The sequence below is a fragment of the Hyperolius riggenbachi genome, chromosome 1, assembly GCF_040937935.1.
Source record: "Hyperolius riggenbachi isolate aHypRig1 chromosome 1, aHypRig1.pri, whole genome shotgun sequence".
In the NCBI taxonomy this organism is placed as follows: domain Eukaryota; kingdom Metazoa; phylum Chordata; class Amphibia; order Anura; family Hyperoliidae; genus Hyperolius; species Hyperolius riggenbachi.
This window is the reverse complement of record NC_090646.1, coordinates 501,444,219-501,467,685: the sequence shown is the minus strand read 5'-3', so window position 1 is coordinate 501,467,685 and position 23,467 is coordinate 501,444,219. Positions and strand designations below refer to the sequence as shown.

General features: G+C 42.1%; 1 protein-coding gene across 2 annotated transcripts in view; it reads left to right on the top strand.

Annotated features, from left to right (window-relative positions):
- SFSWAP (splicing factor SWAP) overlaps positions 1-23,467 on the top strand; it is a 209,272-nt gene that overhangs the window by 105,572 nt on the left and 80,233 nt on the right. For both annotated transcript variants that reach the window (XM_068243455.1, XM_068243456.1), the window contains one exon: positions 7,583-7,770. In XM_068243455.1, coding sequence (XP_068099556.1) covers positions 7,583-7,770 — 188 coding nt within the window. The remainder of the gene's footprint in view (positions 1-7,582; positions 7,771-23,467) is intronic.

The following is a 23,467-nucleotide window of genomic DNA, read 5'->3' as shown; positions in this document are numbered from 1 at the left end:
CCACAACTATAGTTTTGTTTTGTTTTTTCATTTTTTTGCTACAATACAACCCACAATTGAATAAAACAAATTCTAACATTAATCAGGATGCTAAGTGAATATAAACACTACACATAAGCAAAGTGCTGGACAGAATGCATTATAAGATAAATGTGCTTGGAACTGCAGTACAATTTGCTTTCTGTCCGCTCAGGATTTAGCTGCTGAGGTGGGTCTGTTAAGTGACTGTTTGACACATAAAGAACAATAGTTGCCAAACCGCATTACTCTGAACAGAAGTTAATGTGTCTGCAGGAGTAGCTATAAGTTCATAGTTTATAGAAGGTAGTTGTAGTGGTAAAGCCTTTTATACAATGTAGATGGTTCTCTGCCAAGGCAACTGATCGGGGCCACCTATGCCAAGGATTTAGTGTGTGGATGGCGGCCCTGACACTTTGCCGCGAGGTCCTGACCGCTGGAACATGTAGGCTGAGTACATGCCTAGCCTATTGTCCTGCTACTTGTGCCAGTTCCATCATACACTGCACCATCCTCCCTCCTCCATACTAACAGAGCATGCAACAAGTCTATGTAGCATTCTGCCCACATATTGTCACCGAAGGGATTAAGGTGTGATAAACAGTTGCATCTATCCTCATTCTCCTAAAATGAAATTTTTAGGTACTCCAGAGTTTAATATTTAATTTTACTTTTTACATTTTGACTGGTTCATTCTCTGCTCAATGACACATTCATTTAAGTATGCTAGAGCTAAAATCTATGAATTATTGATGCTTTTTTTTAATCTTTCCTGCTCTCAGAAGCCATTTTTTGCCAGGAAAGTGTATTACTGTAATTCCTAGTCCGTGAGGGTTATGTTATAGGTCGACCAGGTCCCGACTGGACAAACTGTCACTTACATACCTGATTAACGCTTTCAGGCAGAGAAAAGAGGGAAAAAAGGAACATGGCATATTATTTGTGTGCTTGGTGCTGTACATATACATGTCTATCACCGAATGTCACATGTCACTTTTTGTATTCCTTCAAGGGTGGTCAATGAGATGCAAATAATTCTGAGTTGATGCAGGATTATGCAAATATATGCAGCTCGAAAATAGACAAATCAATGTTGCAGAGGTAGCATTCGATTGGTACATTTTCATGCTGCATAAATTTGCAAATAACATTTGAATAATTCTACATGAACTTGGAATTATTTGCATCTTTGACCATCTCTACTTAGATTTTATCTCTGGTAACTGAAAATAACAAGCTCTAGATGTCGTCAGCCTGTTTCAATAGCTGTGCAAGGCAAAGTATTTCTAAGTTTGGAGAGCTAATTTCCAAACGTAATACTTAAAATTTTCATGAAATTAACATGATTGTTATCAAAAATTTCATTTACAAGTTTGGGTTTTGGTTGGTCTTTAACTTTCATGTATATGAGCAGTTCCTCACTCCACTTCAAAACTTTGGCTGTTTGTCCAAACGTTCCAATGACTGTCTGCAAATGCTAATTCACAGATACATACTGGTTGCATTCTGTGGTATACAGAATGCGTTTTGCTTACTCTTGAATTTACAACCTTTACACAAACCTAACAAATGGTCCTCTACTTATGGGGCTTTCACATAGAGTATGGTGGCTTCCGACGCAATAAAGCACAGCATGCTGTGTGTTAACCAAGTAATGTATGCATTTACAGTGGTAGTGAAGCATGCTCTCATTGTGTTGTATGCCTCACTGTATGGTTGCACCACATATCCAATGCGTGGTGTGACTTTTTGACAGTTTAGCAATCTTATTGCAGCACAACCTGCAAAGTGTGAAAGGTGTGATAGATGGTAAGCACTTGGCAAAGGGCGTGTGGCCAAAACATTGTGCTAGTCATTATGCTGTATCACCGCAACTATTAAAGTTTGGAGCTTAGGTCCCACTTTAAGGGTTGACTCCAGACTGGAATTGTGCATCTCCTCTCGAAGTACCTTAGAGCAGGGGTCCCCAACCACCGGGATGCGGCCCACTGGCGGTCCGTTGGCAGTTTCCAGCTGGGCCGCGGCAGTTCTGTCATCTCCCCCCGCGGCCGCCGCTCGTGTTACCTTATGAGCTGGCGGCCGCTTGTTCTATTAGATTCCCCCAGGCGCCGCTCTCCTCTTAGCATCTCCTATTACAGCAGTCAGCAGCGCGTCTTGTGGCTGCTGTAAGGAGGGAAAATTCACAAGTGAAAAACATTTAAGACCGTTGCTAATCTTCTCAGGAGTTAGAATGCAAAACGAAAATACAATATCTCCTGCTTTATACATACCTTTGTTAGCACAGTGGTGAAGAGGTGGTTATCTTGTAGCCACAGAATGTTGTCGCCTTTCTGTCATTGAGTCGACCATTAACCCCTATATGTCCCATGGTATTCTAGAGTAAAGTTGAAGCCATGTGTGACAGCTAAAGCTTGGCTGAAGTAGGATTATGACACAGAACCATGATCATAAGCTCATCTACACTAGAATGGCCGAAAAATAAAAAAAAATGAGGTGTTTGTTGGAATAGCCCAGACCTCAACCTGATCAAAATGCCTCGAGGAGGAGAGAGGGAATCTCAAGCAAATGTGCTGCTCACTTGCGGCCAACACTTTTTTTTTTTTTTTTTTTTTTTTTTTTTTTTTTGGTGTCAGGTTTGCTCTGTTAATTTTTCATGAACTAAGCATGGGGGCTCTGCAGTACACCCACACAAATCTAAAACTGTCTTTCACTGTATTACTCTATTTTGTGTCCTAAAAATGTTACATTAACTTACTACTGTACTTTATCCTGCCATAATCAGTAAGCAAACAGCACTAGTTAATTGTACCTGATATTACCCAGTTAAAAAAAGCCTGCTGCTTTCATTATGCCCCTATACAATGCAAGTCAGTGGATGTGACTTGTCCTAATATCTTAAAATAAATCATTTAAATGTTTCCTCTGTTTGCTGCCTGGCAGCGTCTCTGTGATACAGTGTGACATTGTTTTTGCCTTGTTGTTACAAGCCCAGTCAGATGGTGCATTCGAATTGGTGAAGTGGCAGTGTATGAATCTTGAATTTAAATGAACCTGTAGCATGTCAGGACTTGCCCTAGATATTTGGGGAGGTTCATTTGTATCCAAATGCATCATTTTTTTTTTTTGAAATACACAATAACTGTTGCTAAACTGAAATAGAGTAACGTAGATACAAATTGAATGGCCAGATTTGCATGCCCACCCTCTTCTATTCCAGGGCCGGTTCACACGGGTGTGAGGCGGCGTCTCATTCTGCCTATGCTAGAAGCTTTTCTGCAAACTAGAAGCTTTTTAGCATCGGTTCCCAGCGTTTTGTCATCTTGTTTTGACCTCTGTAGGGGGCACGGAAGTGTTGAATGTAGCTGACCCTGCACATTACATGTAGCAAAATGAGACGGAATTGAGGAAGGCTTTTACCCGAACGACGCAAAAAGCCTTGCCATCATTAAAAAAGGCTTCCACTCCTTTGAATGGAAGCTGCACTTGATTCCTTTTAGTGTCACTATCATCGCCCACTGAGAATGCCACAATTGGCCGTAAAGTACACCTTGCCCCTCAAAAAGTTTTCATGTAAAAGTGTGTACACTCACAATTACTGTCATCTACAAGTACTGGGATTAAATCCATCAAACACAAATGCAGAGACAAATTTTGTACAAAGGTGTCACTAGCCTGTAGGTTAACAATACAACTTGTTGCTAAGGAGAGTGTCAGAAGGACAACACGCCATGCATTACTGAGCGAGAGAGGTAAGAGGGGAGAACAATCAACTTGACCAAGGCTCAGCCAAGATAGTTTGACAGTCCAGATCTCTCGCATTGTGATTGAGGGCTGGTATACATGTACTCTATTAACAGCAGTGGCAGCCCTGAATAGCTGTCTAGGCTGAGAACCATGTTGTGCTTGTACAAGGCTTAAAGTGTACCTGAAGTGGGAAGCCTCTGGACAGTGCAGAGGTTTCCCTAATCCTCCTGAAGCCCACTGGTCCAGTATATGGTCTCTCTAAACATATTCAACTAGGGCTTGTCAAATATACTTCTTGTGACCCTACTCCCGATGTGTACAAGCTTATCCATACTAGGCATGTGTGAGTAGGGTGTTGTACTGGACATGCATGAACCTTACTTGTGAATCCCCAATATGGATACGCTCGTACACCTGAAGTGCGGCCACAAGCACAACTGGGCAGCAGCAGAGAACTAGAAGAGGCTGTGGAAAGCTTTTGGACCATCTAGAGGCTTCTCAATACAGAGATAAATATCCAGGTTTTTAACCCCTTCCTTGCCATAGGTTTGCTTTAAGAAAGACAGATTTCACTGAAGTTGGGGTTATCTGCAGTAGTGAATAGCTAATTAGGTCTCATGGCTACATCTTGCTTTCTGTCATTCCGTCATTTCTAGTGTGTAGTTTATAAAAGCATCACAAACTTAAGCTGCTTTGATCATTTCAACCAGCTGGGCAATGGTAACAGTTAACAGAACAGTAAGCGGCTGTGCTGTTCTATAATTCAAGAGCTATGCACAGCTCCATGAAATTACTAGGAAAATGGTGTAAGCTTGTGTTTCTTGCCAGCCAGTCAGTACACGCATGGACGCCTATCACAGTACATGCAATAGCCATGTACTGTGATGCACAGTTCAAGTTTCTGATGGCACTCAGCTCATGTACATTTACAGCATTTGAGAATATCTTGGAGGGAGAAAAGGTATAATGTGGTCCTCCCTCCCACAGCTCATTAGTGTACCCGAGCTAAAACCTGCATGAAAAACCGCATATTTACCTAGGCAGAGGGAAGTCTTTAGGTCCTGCAGTCTTCCCATGTCCTCTGACCGCATTCCCCTCCTCTCGCTCACACTCCCATATAATATACACAGATTGATTCTATGAGAGATATAAGGGGGTTGCAGATTCATGTGATTTGAATGCAGATGACGTGTCAATGAGAGAGTATAGGCAGATTACCACCAGTGAGCACAGTTGTTTGAGAATATCAGAAGAAAGGTAAATGTATATAAAAAAAAAGTAAACACTAGTATGAAATGGTTTGTGAAAGGAAGATGTGAAAAGGAAAAGCATTGAAATTATGAAAGTTGGATTAAAAATCATCTCCCCAATGATGCCAGTACATAAACTTTAAGGGCACCTTGGGCTTTTTTTCTGGTGAGAAGCTTAAACGGTAGCAATTCATGAACTATTAATGAAGTTAGGATATCTTCCCTTCTGTCCTTGTGGTCCTTTATAAGTTCACTAATGGATTTACTATGAATCTGAAGATTATAGATCCTTTTACAAGGGAGAGCCTTGGGATCATCACAAATACATGATGAGCGATCTTGTCCAAGGTGTAAGCTTTAAAGAGGATCGTTAACAAGACATTAGTTAACTCCTCAGTCAAATGAAAATTTCTAATATTAGCATACAGATCTGAGCTAAGATGTTCACACGTTTTTCAATTTATCAAATTAAACCACACAGTGAATTCAGATTTTGATCAGATTTGCATGTCTGATCGAATGTTGATTGTAATAGATACGCTATATGCAGTATTCTACTTCTTAGTGTGCCATTTTTACCAAAATCAGAGACCATCGCGTTTTTTATTGATCACTCAATCTGGTGGAGATTACCATTTTTCAGTGATGCAAGAGCTTTTTGGTTGACTAGATCAAAATATTATAATCACACTGCATCATAATATTTATTGCATTTGACAGCCCTTAAAGGGATACTTAAGCCATTGATAAAAAAAAAAAAATCAGTTTTACTCACCTGGGACGTCTACCAGCCCCCTGCAGCCGTCCCGTGTCCTTGCAGTCACTCACGGATCCTCCTGTCCCCCGCCGCCAGATAGTTTTGTTTTCGCTGACAGGTTTACTTTTCCTGTGCAGGCCTGGTCATGCGTAGCCTTCTTCGCATTTCCATCCGCAATAGCGTCCTGCGATTGCGGGCGGGAACATGAAGGATACGTGTGGCCAGGTCTGTTGGCAAAACAAACTAGCTGGCGGCAGGGGTCCGTGAGTGGCTGCGAGGGCACGGGACGGCTGCAGGGGGCTGGTTGAAGCCCCAGGTGAGTAAAACCTGATATTTTTATCAATGGCTTAAGTATCGCTTTAAAGGACACCTGATCTAAGCGGTATATGGAAGCTGTCATATTTATTCAGTTTTTAGCAATAGCAGTTGCTTGGCTATCCTGCTGATCCTCTGCCTCAAGCCATAGACCCTGAAAAAGCATTCAGATCAGGTGCTCTAACTGAAGTCTGTTTAGATTAGCTTCATGCTTGTTTCAGGTGTGTGATCCAGATATTACTGCAACCAAACAGATCAGCAGGATGCCAGGCAACCGGTATTGTATAAAATAAATATGGCAGCTTCTGTATCTCTCTTGGTTCAGGTGTCCTTTAAGGCTTGTTTCACGTTGCACCATGGTGCATTTACAGCATATCTACTCAGGATATGCTGTGTTCCCGCTGCAGTGTCTGTGCCTCATTTACATATGCACTGTTGTACATCTAATCAGCTCACCTCTCCACCCGTTCGGGTCACCTGACACTCATATTCTGTTCCATTGCAGCTTCTAGCATTGTCCCATTGGTCCACTGCAGGGCAGAAGCACCAGTGCACAGGTTGGAACCACACCAAAAGGCTCCCCATTGGATTGCAACAGTCCAGTGGGAATCCTCCCACCATAAAGTAGGATTCTCATTTGTTCATCACTCAGTGAGCCAATAAGAATCTTCCCTGGGAGAGAGGATGCAAATTGGTGTGTTGCAATCCATTGAAGATCCCCATGCTTTTGCTGGGTCTTCAGTCTGTACACCAGCACTTCTCCCCTGCAGTGGTCCCCTGAGCGGCAGTTCCAGCAGTGGCAGTGGAACTGAATGTGACAGAAGACAGGTGAGTTATTGGTAAAACCATAAACGTCAACCAGCCTAATTAGAATGGACTCTTAGGGCTTGTTAATACTATCAGCATTTGCTGATTCATTTTTAAGCGCTGGCGATTTTGCAAATCGCTCTAAAAGCACTTGTGTAAGGATTTCCCATGAGTGTTCACATGTGAGCATTTCGATTTTATTAAAATCGCAAACGCACTACATGTACCATTTTCGGAGCATTTTGGCTCAGTGGAAGGTATAGGGAAATTGCAAAGCGCTTTGCATAGCGATTTCCCGAGCATATTATGTAGTGGATGACTGTTTACTTAGACCAGCAGAATTTGACTCACTGCACATCCGGTCTGGGCAACGAGAGTTTATGAAGTCTATTATATTTATACTTTGGGGAACACAAAGGTGCAATACTGGGCCGTATGAACCTAGATGTCTTATCTTGGCAACGTTGTGCTCTGCTAGTGTAAGTTAAAAGCTAATCTGTTTCTCCTATCAGATGGTATTTAATGATCGATGCTGTTTTTATGATTAAAGGTGACTTGTAATGAGCACATCTACTGAAAAGCTATTCTGTTCCTCAGAGAGAAAGCAAGTTTTTTTGTACTTTAGGCCACTGTGTGTGTGCTCTTTGTCAAATACTGTATATTAAAATACATATATCTTCTTGTCTTTCAGCCAAGCAGAGGCTTGAGGACAGGCTGGCAGCAGCAGCCAGAGAGAAACTGGCACAAGCTGCAAAGGAATCAAAGGAGAAACAACTGCAAGCTGAACGTAAAAGGAAAGCAGCACTTTTCCTGCAGACACTGAAGAATCCGCTGGAGATGGAATCCGGGAGGATAGAGGAGAACAGTTACAGCCAAGAGGTCGGTTCATGTTTCTGTGTTGAGTGTTCAGCTGTGATTAGGTTGTTTTTTACATTTCAAATCGATATGGTTTGCTCTCGTTTGAAATAATAAATGCAGTGGGGCAGAGCACATACATGTGCCAACATGCTTATTGCCTTTTCTGGGGGTTTACTTCAGGCACTTGCCCTGTAAATAATTGCTGTATGTATAATTTTTAAAACCAGAAACTAATGCAGGGGTGGACTGACCATTAGGGCACTCGGGCATGGTCATTTGGGGGTCCGTCCCTATCACGATTGAAGGGAGGGGTGCGGGCATAGTAGTTACAAATCGTCTTCCGCCGCCGATTCCCCGCAGCCTCTATCTCCTTCCTCTCTCCCAGGCGTCCATCACATTGGTAACAGCACCTCCCTGTGATGACATGACCACATGTCACCACAGGGGACGCTGTTACCAATGCGACAGATGCTGGAAGGGAGATAGAGGCTGCGGGGCATCGGTGGCAGAAGGTGAGTTGTAACTACTATGCCCGCCCCCCTGCCACTGCGGGGCACCTTCCTATCTAACCTATACTGGGGCCACCTACCTATCTAACCTATACTGGGGCCACCTACCTATCTAACCTATACTGGGGCCACCTACCTATCTAACCTATACTGGGGCCACCTACCTATCTAACCTATACTGGGGGAACTTGCCTATCTAACCTATAGTGGAGGCACCTACCTATCTAACCTATAGTGGGTGCACCTTCCTATCTAACCTAAAGTGGGGGCACCTACCTATCTAACCTAAAGTGGGGGCATCTACCTATCTAACCTATAGTGGGGGCACCTACCTATCTAACCTATACGGAGGGGACCTACCTATCTAACCTATACTGGGGGCACCTACCTATCTAACCAATACTTGAGGCACCTACCTATCTAACCTATACTGGAGGCACCTACCTATCTAACCTATCCCGGGACCAACTGTACTGGCTACCTATATTGGAGGCACCTACCCCTCTGCCACGCAAGCAGACGTGGCTTGCGGGTGTACGTGGCCCCATAATCTCCTATTGCCCGGTGCCCCGTGAGTTGTCATTCCGCCCCTGGACTAATGTATGACAATGTAACGAGAAAGAAGAGGGAAGGTACATTTTTCCCTGCCACATATTCAGAATTGTGTGTTCTTAAAGGGAACCTTAACTGAACGGGGGGTAAAGTTTCACTTACCTGGGGCTATTACCAGCCCCCTGCAGCTGTCCTGTGCCCTCGGAGCCGCTCTGGAATCCTCCGGTCCCCCACTGTCACTTAGTTTCGTTTTTGACGATTCACCAGTCGGCCGGCCGCCATGCATACTATTGCACGCATTCCCTACTGCAATTAGCGCTGTTGCGGATCGCAACGCGTACAAAAATATGCGTTGCCGCATATGTACGCGTGCAGAATTTTTGTATGCATTGCGGTCCGCAACAGCACTAATCGCAGTAGGGAATGCATCCAATAATATGCATGGCGGCCGGCCGACTGGTAAGTCGTCAAAAACGAAACTAAGTGACAGTGGGGGACCGGAGGATTCCAGAGCGGCTCCGAGGGCACAGGACTGCTGCAGGGGGCTGGTAATAGCCCTGGGTAAGTGAAACTCTTTACCCCCCCCCCCCCCCGTTCAGTTAAGGTTCCCTTTAAATTATTTTTAACATGCTACTAGAGAACTTTTTAATGTACAAAGTGACCCTTTAAAAACTCAGTCATGCAGGGTAAGGCTGGAAAGTGTACTGGTTAAGGGCTCTGCCTCTGACACAGGAGACCTGGGTTTAATACTTGCATAGAAATCGTGGTAAAATCGCGATCGGTAACGATTTGAGTGTAATTTTAATGATCGTGGTAAAATGACCACGATTGTGGGGTTTTGGTTTTTTCAAAATCACAATCTTGGCGATTTTAATGCAAGTCAGTGGACAGCCTCTCCTCTCATCCACCCCATACAGACTGTATTCTTGTTCTGTCCCATTTTGTGTTCTATTACAACCTGCTTTTACTACTGAGGTAATTGAATGCTGTGTATTCAGCAGTACTGGTCTTGACAATGGCTGTTAAGGGACAAGACACATTATGCACAAAGAACTGCCTGCAAAGCACATTCTAATTGAATGCATTCAATCCCTTTTTTATGCAAATAAACGTATGTAGTCACTTCCGCTATTTAATAAAACAAATTTTTCTTGATAAAGGTACTTTTTATGTTTATGAAGCAGTGGCTTCTGCTGGACAACACCTTGTGATTTTATGTAGCTAGTATGGGGAAAGCATAACTGAAATACTGCAGTGCTGCTTGCTGGAATTGGAATATGCCTGAGGCAATTATAAGTTACTCAGTCCTTTGCTGGGGTTGTATCCAGTGGTTTTGTTTTATGCTTTTTATGAGCTGTCTGTGTTGGCTCAGCCTGAAAGATTTCTGTGCGTGTCTTGAAAAGATGGATGTGCTTCCAAGAAAAGGTGTCCAATAGTGTTAGCTGATGAAGAAGCATCATTGGAGGTGATAAATCCTAATCACTCAGCAGACATTTGCAGGTCTGTTCTTTATGCCTTCCTTACTCCAGTCAGAACTTGTGCCCAGATGCCTGTTGAAGGTGAACCTCATTAGTTTTGTAGCTGCAAGAAAGCTCCGTACATGCTGGGGATGAGTTATGAGTACTGATTAGCCACACAGTTTCTTAAAAGGTCTCTGGCAGCAGCAGAGGTGTACCGGTTAGAAAAAAAAAAATGCTCAGACTTTTGAGCACCTTTCTTCAGATGTGTCTTTTGAGTTATGCTATCAGTATGAATTATTTTATTACATAGCATTTATTTCTATGTTCTGCTTTCAAACTGTTTTTTAAATTCCCACCACTTGTCCAAGGTAAAAAAAAAAGGCCTTGCCATTTCCTCCCAGATGTGATTCAGTAGGTTGCTGGCAATCAGTGTAGTTTCCAATGTCAGTACATGGAGCAGCACCATCATAACCCTGAAATCAGGTGCAGGTGTGAGTGCTTAGTACAGGAAGCCTTTGTAATGCAGCACACATTCTTGTCTGTTTGCTTCAAAATCACAGCCAGGGTTGTGTGGCTATACATGTGGAGGTCTATTAGGGCCCTTTTCCACTAGCGCGTTTGCACTAGCTGAATCGCAAAACCGCAAACCGCTAGCGATTTTACAATCGCTACGGGTTGCTTTTTAACATAGGAATCGCGGTAGGTCATTTCCACTACCGCGATTCGTTTTTTACTTGATCGCGATCGCGCCGCGGAGCGACTTTTGCCGCGATTTTGCTATGCAGTGCATAGCATAGCAAAATCGCGGCCGCAAACGTCGGGAAAACGGCGGAATTGCGATTCAGCAATCGCTAGTGTTCAGCGCGAACGCTAGCGACTGCTAGTGGAAAAGGGCCCTTAGTCTTGTAACTCCAATTTCCAGGAGCTCTTGTGGGACCATTGAGGCTATTTCTAATGTACTTCTTTTGCAGAAGTACACACCCAGACTGGAGCTGCCAGCAGCCTCCCGTTTTTCCAAATGTTAGACACAATCTAAGTTCCTCCTATGGGAGCCCATACATGGTATTTTTTTATTTTTTTTTATTATTATTAGATAATTTCGTTCGATTATACCATTGAAAAAAAAAACAGGAGAAGCGTTCATTTTTCTTGATAAACATTTTTCAACTTTTATTTAACCACTTCAGCAGTGGCAAATGCAGGATTTTTAAGGGGGGATTCATGAAAGGTCCAGAAGCACTTATGTCCCCGAGTGCGTCCATACTGCTCATGCAAAAAAGCACGCTGGCGTATTAGGGAGCAGCTCAAGGACACAAGTGTTTCCGAGGGCTTCTGGAAGTGGCAAATTTGAATGGGGGACAGCACTGGAACAACTCTCCGTGAGAGGAACGGGAGATACTTACTTTGGACAAGTCAGTGGAAGGTTAACGAGGGTATACCACATAGTGACACATAGTGCAAGGTATAGCCATATGAAGCAGGGATAGTGACCGAGATGGAGGGGAAACCCCATGTGACACAGTGAGAGGAAGCCTCACGACATGCTTTGACCACAGGAAGACAGTGACATTGGCCATGGGAAAGGAACAGCGACGTGGAAAGGGAGATGTGAAAGAGATCCATAGACAAACACATGGAGGAGGGGTAGGGACTCAGAGGGAGAGAGCCACATGGATAGGAAGGCGCGCACACACACACACACGTTGAATATATACAGAGCTTTAATAAAAGTTACTATTTAGCCAGCCAAACGCATGTAGAGTTAGGTTGAAAGATTAGCACAGGGACAGGCAATTCAGATCACTCCATGGAGGTGGTGAACAGGCAGAAATTACCTTGCTTCATGGATGGGGAGAAGGGAGCTCCACAGACGCTAGCCACATTGCTGAGCATCCCGCCCTGTGTAAACACACACTCTGCAGGAGATCATCTGACTCGCAGGCACAGAGCTGAAAGAAGATGAGTCATCAGCTCTGATGACTCGCTCATACTTGCTGCGGGCACTGCTGCTTTGCTGGGTTTTCTACTGTGTGTAACAAAGGACTCTAACGGGTCAAGCATCACAGGGAATTCTGGGTAACTGTAATCTCCCTCTCCATACGCCACTGTTAAGGACGAGAGCACTTTTTCATATATCAAGCTGCTCCCATTAATTTGCTAATAACTTTATTACTACTTATCACACCAAAATGATCTATATATTTTTTTTTGTGTGTGTTTTTTTTCAGGACAAATTAGGCTTTTCGTGAGTGATATTTTTGTTTAGTAATTACCTTATTTGCTATGCATTTTAAAGGGAAAATAAGCTTAAAATATAAGAAACACACAATTTCTTCATTTGCATTCATTATAGCTTTACAATAAACGGTACTAACTAAGTTAAACCCACAAATTTTATTTGCTTATCCATCCCTGTTTAGACAATGTTTAGATTATGTTCCTTGCATGATGTATGGTGACAATATTGTATTTGGAAATAATGGTGTCTCTCTTCAGTTTTGGGTTTTTTGCTTTCTCATTGTACACCATCAATGATTACAAGAACGTATTTGCAAAAAATAACAGTAATATACCCTCATGGCATATGTATTTAAAAAAAAAAACCAGGTTCCTAAGGTAGCAATATAGTTATTTTCTGTCACTTTGCTTTCATTTTTCAAGTCTTGGTTTTTGTACAGAACATATGAAAATTGTATTGCTTTTGATTTGTTACTAAAAATAATAGACAAGACTTATAGCCCTTAACCCTAAACCACTCTAAAATCTACTCTACTACTTATCACTGTTAAACTGTTACCACATATGGCTTGTGTATTTTTACTAATGCTTTCCCAAGTTTCATTATAATTTTGAAAATGTATTTTTATTTAGGATTGAGTTTGTTGTGTCTCTGCATGGCAATCCAACAATTGGGGGTAGAACCCTGCTTTAGGGTATTTATGGTAGGTGCTGAAAGCCTTGATCACAGTATTACAAGGGATATGTGAATTAATCATAGAGGGGTGATCTGATGGTCAACAAAGAGAAAACAATCCATTCTCAAATCACTGCTTTATAAATAGGCCCCTTTATAATTGGGAGACCACTGAAGTTTTAACTGTTCAATTCCCCAGAGTTTGGAACAGCCAGCTCTGCTGCCTATGTGCCAAATGTATTTCCTGTACCAGCTTTAGGATTTCTCCTCTCCACTCCTACCATAATCTACTGCTCTTTCTTAGCACAACTGTGAAATTTCTCTAAAGCTAGCCATACAGGTTCGATTATGGGCTAATATGCTAAGCCAACAGATCCCTATCTGATTGGAATTCTATTGTATAGTGATCAACACATACTCTATGATAAATTTGATTTTTAGCAAAAAATCTATTGAGCATCGCTGGAACTACAACCATTGTACTGCTCAGTGCAGTGTTATGCTAAAGGTAGCCACTAATGATCCAATTTCTAGTTAAAAATCGTTCGAAAGAAGAAAAATCATTCACTACACCATAAAATGAACCAATCTTTGCTTCCTATCTATCGCAACCAGCAAGAAAATCCAAATTTTGATTTGACAAAAATCCAATCGGACGACTATTTTTATAATCATTGTAATCGATTGTGCCCATCAATGGAGATTTGCAACCAATCCGATCAGAATTTCTGATCGCTCTAACGATTTTTCGCTAGAAATTAAATAGTTAGTGGCCACCTTAAGGGCTATTTTCACCCAAGGCTCCTGACCTGCCACCATCGCACAAACCTGTCCGATCAGAACAGATCAGACCTACAAACTACACAAAATTGAAAGTCAGTTGAGCAAATATGTTGGAGCAATATATTTCATGTATATTGAATCAAGGTGATTGAATCAGTCAGAAATCTATCTGCTACATTTAACGCACTCAGACCACCTTCAAAATTGACTACCCATTCATCCATGTGCCTTAAGCCTTCATTACTAGAAGTCTGTTTTTTTTTTGTTGTTTTTTTTTTGTTTTTTTTAACTTTGCAGGAGAGGGCATATTTAAGTTGCTGTATAAACATTTTAACATCTTTTTAATGCTTTCATTCGGGTTATTATCTGAATTTTGATGCATTGTAAAACATTTTCTTTAATTTGTTGGGAAACTGTGAAATGCCCAGATGTTGGTGCATTAATTTATGGGTGCCAAGTCTGTCAGCTGCTTCTGGCATTAATGCTTTCACTTGCTAAACATATTGCAGTCTTTTCTTAAAGACTGCGATGATTGCAAAATGTCAAGCCTTTGCAGGGAGCAGATTAAAAATATCCACAGATATGGAAATTATACTGTTTAATTGATCTTTGCTAATAAAGTTACAGATTTTATTAGTAATGATCATAGATGAAGCCTATTTTAAAAGGGAGGGGGGTGTGAGGAGATGAACTGTAATTTGATTCACAGCAAAATACAAATGAGTCACGGGAGACCAGGGTTCAAATCTTTGATCTTCCTGTTCAGTAAGCTGCACCTATTCAGCAGGAATTTTTGGGCAAGACTCCCTAACACTGCTACAGCCTACTGAGTGCGCCCTTGTGGCTGCCTTGCAAGCGTTTTGAGTCCCATAGGAGAAAAGCGATATACAAATATAGAAATTGTAAAATATAGGAAGTATAAAAATAGCTGAAAATGGTATGGACGAGTCAGGCTGATCCAACAGTTAATAGGCAGGGTTCCATTTTTTTTTATTTATTTATTTATTTTTTGCATGCGTTTTTATAAATTTGATTTTGAAAAATGTGTTTTCTGCCAAAAAGCTGAAAAGTGGGGTCTTGTGACCTAGCAGAAAGGAAAAATTAAATTAATTTTTTACATGATCTTATTTGAAAAATGTTTTATTCTCAAAATGTATACTAGATTCTTGCCAGACACATATTGGAAAGTTACAGGTAAAAATGTCATGAAAATTAATTGAACCACTTCTTGCCCAGAAATCCAGCAGGGATTGAATGCCAGGGAGGTTAAAATAAAGCACAAAGGCACGCAGACCACTTCTACCAGTATTTGATAATTATTGGTAGGCTCTCAGCAGCTCAGTGAATTCCAGTGTGACACCGTGATAGAATGCCACCTGTGCATTAACTCAATATATGTAATTTCCTCATTACTAAATATTCCATGGTCAGCTATTAGTGGTATTTAAACAGTGGGAGCAGTTGGGAACAGCAGCTCAGCAATGAAGTGGTAGGCCACATAAAATCACAAAATTGTCTCAATGCATACTGAGGCAAAGGTCACACAGAAGTCCCAAATGTTTTGCTTAATCAGTAGCCACAGAACTCCTAATTTCATATGGCCTTCAAATTAGCTCAACGGTGCAAATAGAGCTTCCATGGCCAAGCAGCTATGTCTATGCCTTACATCACCAAGTGCAGTGAAAAGCGTTTGATTGGCGTAAAGCACACTGCCACTGGACTCTAAAGCAGTTGGGATGTGTTCTCGGACTGACTTATCCCTCGTCTCTTGCAGTTTGACAAGTCTGGGTTTGGATGATGGCAGGAGAATGGTACTCGATTGGCTGCTTTGTACCAAGTGTTAAGTTTGTTTTACAGGGGTTGGTTTAGACCCTTATTCACATTAACCACTTCACCCCAAAGGGGTTTTTACCCTAACGGACAAGAGCATTTTCACCTTTTACCTCAGTGCTCATCCCTTTCATTTGGCAATAGCTTAATCACTACTAATCACAATGAAATGATCTATATCTTGTTTTTTTCACCACCAATTGGGCTTTTTGAGGTTAATATTTGCATTTTAAAGGGAAAAAGAAGGAAAAAATACGCTATTTCTCCAATTTCAACCCCTATAGCAGTGCTGTCCAACTGGCAGCCCGCGGGCCGCATCCGGGCCGCCAGGCCTGCTGCGGCCCCCCTGCCGCCTGCTCCATGCTGTGGCAGCGCAACTTTTTTTTTTTCTTTTGAACCCTTTCCCCCATGCTGCGGCCTATAAATATTTAAAGCCTCCCCCCTCTTTGTCCCCCATGCTGCCGCCTCTAACACCCCTCAGATTGGCGGCGGCAGAAGATAGGAACAAGCCACACCAGTGCATGGCAGCTGCACGGGGGACTTTAAGTGCTGGATGTGACCGATGATGTCACGTCCTCCATTCAAGTTCACTGCGCGGCTGCTATGCGCCGGTCTGACTGGCTCCGATCTCCTGCCCGCCGCTGCCGATCTGAGGTGAATTAGAGGCGATAGCACGGGGAACAAAGAGGGGGGATGCTGTACATATTTATATGCTGCAGCATGGGGGAAAGGGTCTTAAAAACAGGCGGCAGCACGGGGGGCAACGAGGGGGGCAGGGTTTTGTAAATATTTTAGCTCTGCGGCCAATCTGAGTGAATTTTGTGGGCAAATCTGCGGCCAATCTGAGTGCGTTTTGTGGGCACATCTGCGGCCAATCTGAATGTATTTTGTGGGTACATCTGCAGCCAATCTGAATGTATTTCGTGGGTAAATCTGCAGCCAATCTGAATGTATTTTGTGGGTAAATCTGCAGCCAATCTGAATGTATTTTGTGGGTAAATCTGCAGCCAATCTTTGTGCATTTTGTAGGTAAATCTGCAGCCAATCTGAGTGCATTTTGTGGAGAATCTATCACTCCATTTGCATTTGTGGTGAAATCTGCTGCTAGATTTTTTTTTTCCGGGGGAGGGGGGTAGATTGTGTCAGACTGCCGGCCCTCCACCATGTGGTCTGAAAACAAACCGGCCCTCCATGCCCGCGAAGTTGGACAGCACTGCCCTATAGTTTTAATATAAACACTGCTACTGTACATAAAACCAACACATTTTATCTGCCTATTTTATTCTGGTTATCACAAGATTTTTTTTTTTTTACTTTCAAAAGTTGTTTATTGAAGACTTATTTAACAATACAGTGTATTATATCCGAAGAATATCATACAATACAGTAGAAAAAAGAGAGAACATAAGTAGTTCCCTATAGTTGTTACATAGAGTAGAATTATTCTTGATAAAGAGACACATTTCCAACAAATCAATGATATGCCTAGGAAAAGAGAAAAGTTGTAGACATAACAAATAAAATTAACAATAGGAACTAATGGACCCAGTTGTAGAATGAACAAAGTTGAGCATGAATTTGGGAAAAGACATTTAAGATTCCTCCAACATAGCTTTGGATAGAGCTTAGTGCATACCCCTAGCCTTCTTAATTTTTATCTAGGATTATTTGTATGTGTTTGGTGTGATCTTATAGTAACCAAGATTTCCAAATAGAAATCAAAGGTTCGGTATCTCCATTTGTCAGTGCAATTATGAATTCATTTAAGCAAATGTAGTTAATTTTTTGTAGGATTTTCTCCCAGAGTAGTTCTTTAGTTAACCTATTTTGAGCTATATGTAGTCTAGTGGCTACAGTGTTCTCCCCAGGCTCCTTTAGCCGGGTGCTCCTCTGCTAGTTTTGGTGAGCACCTGGTTGTTATCGGCTCACCACCTCCTCTGCTGTAAGCAGAGATGTGCAGACAAGCACAATCCCTGCATTCTCTCATCTCGACCCACCCGGCTACTTTTTCATGCCACCCAGCTGAAAAACATTGTGGGGAGAACACTGGGCTACTAGAATTTTTGTAAATAATTTGTTTTCCATGCAGGAAAGATTGTCTATCTTCAGATTAAGTAAAGCTGATAGCAAGTTAGGTTTTGTTGGTTTATTCCAAAAATCTTTTAACAAATCAAAGATTTTGGTCCAAAGTGATTGTGCCATAGGGCATGACCACCAAATATGGAAGAAGTCTCCCACGTCAGGGCACCCTCTAAAGCATAGGTTGGAAGCCTGGGGTTTATATTTATTATTTAAGTACGTGCGGAACAAGAGCTTGATAGAGGTTTCAGTCATGGACACATTATTAGATGTTCTTTTCCAGATTAGTGACCATTAGGTGTCTGAAATTTCATGGCCCAAGTCATTTTCCCATTTGATTTGATAGGGCTTTTTTTTAGTGGGTGTTGTTGGATTTAAGAGTTTATATATTATTAAATTTGACTTTGTGATTTCTTCTTCCATACTTAGTGTTTTTCTATTTCTGTAAGCGGTGAGACAGAGTTGTTCTTCCAACGTTGGGAGATAAAATGTCGCAATTGTATAGATCGGAAAACTTCAGAGGGTGGAGGATTTATTCCTGTTTGCACGTTACCTTTCCCTTTCTGTATTATAAAAGGTTAGTAGATTGTTGGATGACCACCATGAGAAAATACGTGGGTCTAGGCCTGAAATAAACTCTGGGTTTCTTGTAATAGGGGCCAAAGGGGAATTTGTAGAGATAACTAAATTTTAATCTTAAAATATTCCAAAGTTTAAAGGCAAATTAAATGAAAGGATTATTTTTAACATAGAATAGTCTTAGGGATTTATTTTACCCAGATCATATCTTGCAAACGAAAAGGGGAGATAGTGGAGTTTTCAATGTCTCTCCATTGTGAGGAGTGGTTTTTAAAGGAAGTGCTTAAGGAGACTCTGTAACAAACTTTTCAGCCTTAGTTCTTCTATCCTATAAGTTCCTTTGCCTGTTCTAATGTGCTCTGGCTTACTGCAGCTTTTCCTAATTGCACAGTGGCTGTGTTATCTCTGTTATATGATCTAATCTGTTTCCTTCTGTGGGCACAGTCGGGCTAAAGCTGGAATGTGTGGAATGTGCAGGGCTTCTTGTGATTGGTAGAAGCTATACACACCCCCTCCAGGCCCCCTGCAGGCTCTGTATGACTCACACACTCTGCTTATGTGAGCCTATCAGAAGCTGGTTAGTTGTTTGTAAACACTGCCTAAAACTGTTAATTACAAGCCAGGTTTGCAGCAGAGAGTGGCAGAAACAGCACAGAGGGGCCCAGGAGAACATAATGAATAGAATGATATGCTTTTTGCTGTAAAAATGTTAGAGTACAGATTCTCTTTAATAGTTGGGAAATTCTGGCTGCCTGAAAAAATGTTATGTTGGGGACTCATAGACCTCTTTTTAGTGTGTTTGTACATGATTAAGGTTGCAATACGAGATTTCCTGTTGCCCCAGATAAATCTGAAAATATCTCTTTGTAGAGTTTGAGGTTGTGAGGAAGGAATTTCTATGGGTAGGGATCTAAAGAGATGCAGTAACTTTGGGAGAATAATCATTTTAGTGGAAGGAATTCTTCCTATCCATGATGTTAATTTCCCCTAGGAAATAAGTCTGAATTTGCGTTTTTTGAGAAGGGGGGGATAGTTCCATTCATAAAGAGCTTTAGTTGAGTTGGAGATTTGGATACCTAAGTATTTCAAGCTTTTACTCTTCCATATGAATTGGAAATGTTCCTTAAGCTGAGTTTCTAATGTAGAGGGAAGATGTATCAGAAGGACTTCTGTTTTTTCCTGGTTTCCTTTGAGACCTGAAGCTAAACCAAAAGATTTAAGTAATTTAAGGACATTAGGAAGGGCTGTTATAGGTTCAGATAGGGTTAGCAATAGGTCGTCTGCGAATGCATTACATTTATACATATCTGACCCTATCTGAAATCCTTTTATTGAGATATTGGATCTTATGGCCTCCAGTAGGGTCTCGAATGCTAGTACAAATAGGGCTGGGGATAAAGGGCATCCCTGTCTGGTCCCTCTTCTAATGAAAAAGAGGTCAGAGAAACATCCTGCTGAAAGTATAGAGGCCATCGGGTTAGAATATAGTGTTGAGAATTTGGAGGAAGGGGCCATTAAAGCCAAAAAAAAAATTAGCACTGCATATAGAAAGTCCCAATTTAGTGAGTAAAAGGTCTTCTCTATGTCCACTGCAAGCAGTAGCATAGGAAGGCCTCTGCGATCGGCTAGGTGGATAAGATTGCATACCTTTCTTATATTGTCTGTACCCTGTCTAGATGTAACAAAGCCGACTTGATCTGAATTGATTAACCACCCTGGCGTTCTATTAAGATCGCCAGGGCGGCTGCGGGAGGTTTTTCTTTTTAATAAAAAAAACCTATTTCATGCAGCCAACTGAAAGTTGGCTGCATGAAAGCCCACTAGAGGGCGCTCCGGATGCGTTCTTCTGATCGCCTCCGGTGGCCAGAAGTAACACGGAAGGCCGCAATGAGCGGCCTTCCGTGTTTCGCTTACCTCGTCGCCATGGCGACGAGCGGAGTGACGTCATGGACGTCAACCGACGCCCTGACGTCAGCCGCCTCCGATCCAGCCCTTAGCGTTGGCCGGAACTATTTGTTCCGGCTGCGCAGGGCTCAGGCGGCTGGGGGGACCCTCTTTCGCCGCTGCTCGCGGCGGCGATCAGGCAGCACACGCGGCTGGCAAAGTGCCGGCTGCGTGTGCTGCTTTTTATTTGATCAAAATCGGCCCAGCAGGGCCTGAGCGGCACCCTCTGGCGGTAATGGACGAGCTGAGCTCGTCCATACCGCTAAGGTGGTTAAAGGATACCACAACTGACATGTGACCTAATGAGATAGACATGGGTATGTATAGTGCCCAGCACACAAATAACTATGCTGTGTTCCTTTTTTTCTTTCTCTGCCTGAAAGAGGTAAATATCAGGTATGTAAGTGGCTGACTCAGTCCTGACTCAGACAGGAAGTGACTACAGTGTGACCTTCACTGATAAGAAATTCCAACTATAAAACAATTTCCTAGCAGAAAATGGCTTCTGAGAGCAAGAAAGAGATAAAAAAGGGGGAATTTCTTATCAGGGAGGGTCACACTGTAGTCACTTCCTGTCTGAGTCAGGACTGAGTCAGCCACTTACATACCTGATATTTACCTCTTTCAGGCAGAAAGAAAAAAAGGGAACACAGCATAGTTATTTGTGTGCTAGGCACTGTACATACCCATGTCTATCTCATTATGCCACATGTCAGTTGTGGTATCCTTTAAAGAGAACCCAAGGTGGGGTTCTGACAATGAAATCCGCATACAGAGGCTGGGTCTGCCTATACAGCCCAGCCTCTGTTGCTATCCAGATCCCCTCCTAAGCCCCCCTTGCGCTCTGCGATCACCCATAAATACCTCTGTATTGTCAGTCTCGGCTCTCCCCCGCCTCCTGCATAGCTCCGGTCCCCACCCGTGTCCCTTCCCTCCAATCAGCGGGGAGGAAAGGGGCGGGGACCGGAGCTATGCAGGAGGCAAGGGGGGAGGGGCAGCAGACTGACAGTACAGAGGTAAACCCAGCCCGCTGTGACACGCTGCGTATTGGAAGCGCAGTTGTGATTTATGGGTGATTGTAGAGTGCAGGGGTGGCTTAGGGGTGATCTGGATAGCAACAGAGGCTGGGCTGTATAGGCAGACACAGCCTCTGTATGCGAATTTCATTGTCAGAACCCCACCTCGGGTTCTCTTTAAATTGGGTAGAAAGGTATTCAATCTGTCCGCGAGCATTTTATTCATGATTTTATGGTCAATATTTAGAAGCGATATGGGTCTTTATTTTTTGCACAATGTGTGGTCTCTGCCTTCTTTTGGGATGACAGTAATCGTTGCGTTATTAGATAATTGGGAAATCAGTTTGCCCTCCCTAATTGAAGCAAGATATGTCAATAGTTGTGGAGCCAATATTTCTTTAAAGATCTTATAGTATTGGCCAGTTAAGCCATCAGGGCCTGGTGCTTTCATGGGTTTTAAGTTGTTAATAGTTTTAATTAGTTCTGATAATGTGAAAGGTTAATTTATATAATCAAGTTGTTGTTGTGATAAGTGAGGGAGATTAATATGGCTTAGGAAATCTCATATTACATCAGGAGTAATGATTTATTGTTGGTATATAGTTTTTCATAGAACTCCCTAAAAAGTTCTACAATTTTTACAGGATTATGGGTAACTCCTCCAGGTATTTTGTGAGGGTTAAACTTATTGGCTCTGTTTTGACCTGCCAGTTTTCTGGCTAATTTCGTATTGGCTTTTTTGGCTAAGTGAAAGTTGTTGCTACCTAGCCATCTGAAAGCTCTTGCAACTTCCGCTGAAGTAATGGCATCTAATTGCTCCTTTACCTTGTTTGTTTTAAGAGGGATATTGATTTGGAAGAGTGATAGAGTTCCCATAGGGTCTGTAGTTGTTGTTCCAGGGCCACTTTATTAGCCATTTTATCCTTTTTCATAGAAGTTGTTTGGCTGATAAGGTGGCCCCTTATATAGGCCTTGTGTGCATCCCACCAATTACTAGTGGTGGTGTGTTCAGGGCTATTAAACTGGAAATATTCCTTCAATAGCTCTGAAATTTTTCCTACCCATTTAGCGTTGGCCAAGTGGAAAGGAGGGACTCTCCATCTAGGGGCGCTAGTAGAGTTATGTTGTGCCGTAAGACTAGTGCATACAATTGAATGATCTGATGGATACGAGTGAATTATTATTGATCCTTTTATCCTGGTAGTGTAGATTTTTGTAGTGAGGATGTGGTGGAGTCTCGGGGAACTGAGGTGGGGATTAGAAAAAAAGGAAAAGTCTATCTTTTTTGGGTGAGCTTCCCTCCAAGTGTCGGTCAAATTAAACTCTTTTAATAATCTTATGAATGATTTAGGGGGAGGAGGTCTATCCGCAGATGTGGAAGTGGATTGGTAGTCTAGTCGGATTCAAGACTAAATTCATGTCCCCTCCTATAATAATATCATTATTAAATTGGTGAAGGATCTCCATTATTTCCTTGAAGAAAGCTCCATTTTTAATCGAAGGAGCGTAGATATTAGCTAAGAGTGTTGGTACACCTGATAAGTCTCCTTCAAGAAAGATATATCGGCCGCCTTTGTCTCCTCATTTCTTCCTTAGGGAAAAAGGAGGTGTTTTTATGGATAAGGATGGCAACTCAGTTTCTCTTGGCTGTGGTATGACTGGATAGATGGAATTCAGGGAAATTTTTATGGAAAAATTTTGGGTATGACGTCTTAGTAAAATAAGTCTCTTGTAGCATGACTATTGAGGGGTTTCTAACATCATAGAAATGCATGCACTTAGCTCTTTTCATAGGGCTGTTAAGGCATTGCACATTATGTGAGAGGATTTTCATAGCACCGAAAGACAAAGAAATGTAGATGCCATCATTCTTTTGGTATAGTTGTATAACAATTTGTAAACAAATACAATTCTATAGGTCTTAACAACCTTTAAATATACTGAAGATAGTACTAGTGAAATCTTAAACTCTCTTGGTGGCACAGGTAATTGGGTTTTATATTCCATTCTATGGGTCATACAAGTAAAACTGGAACTGAAGAAAAGTGAGAA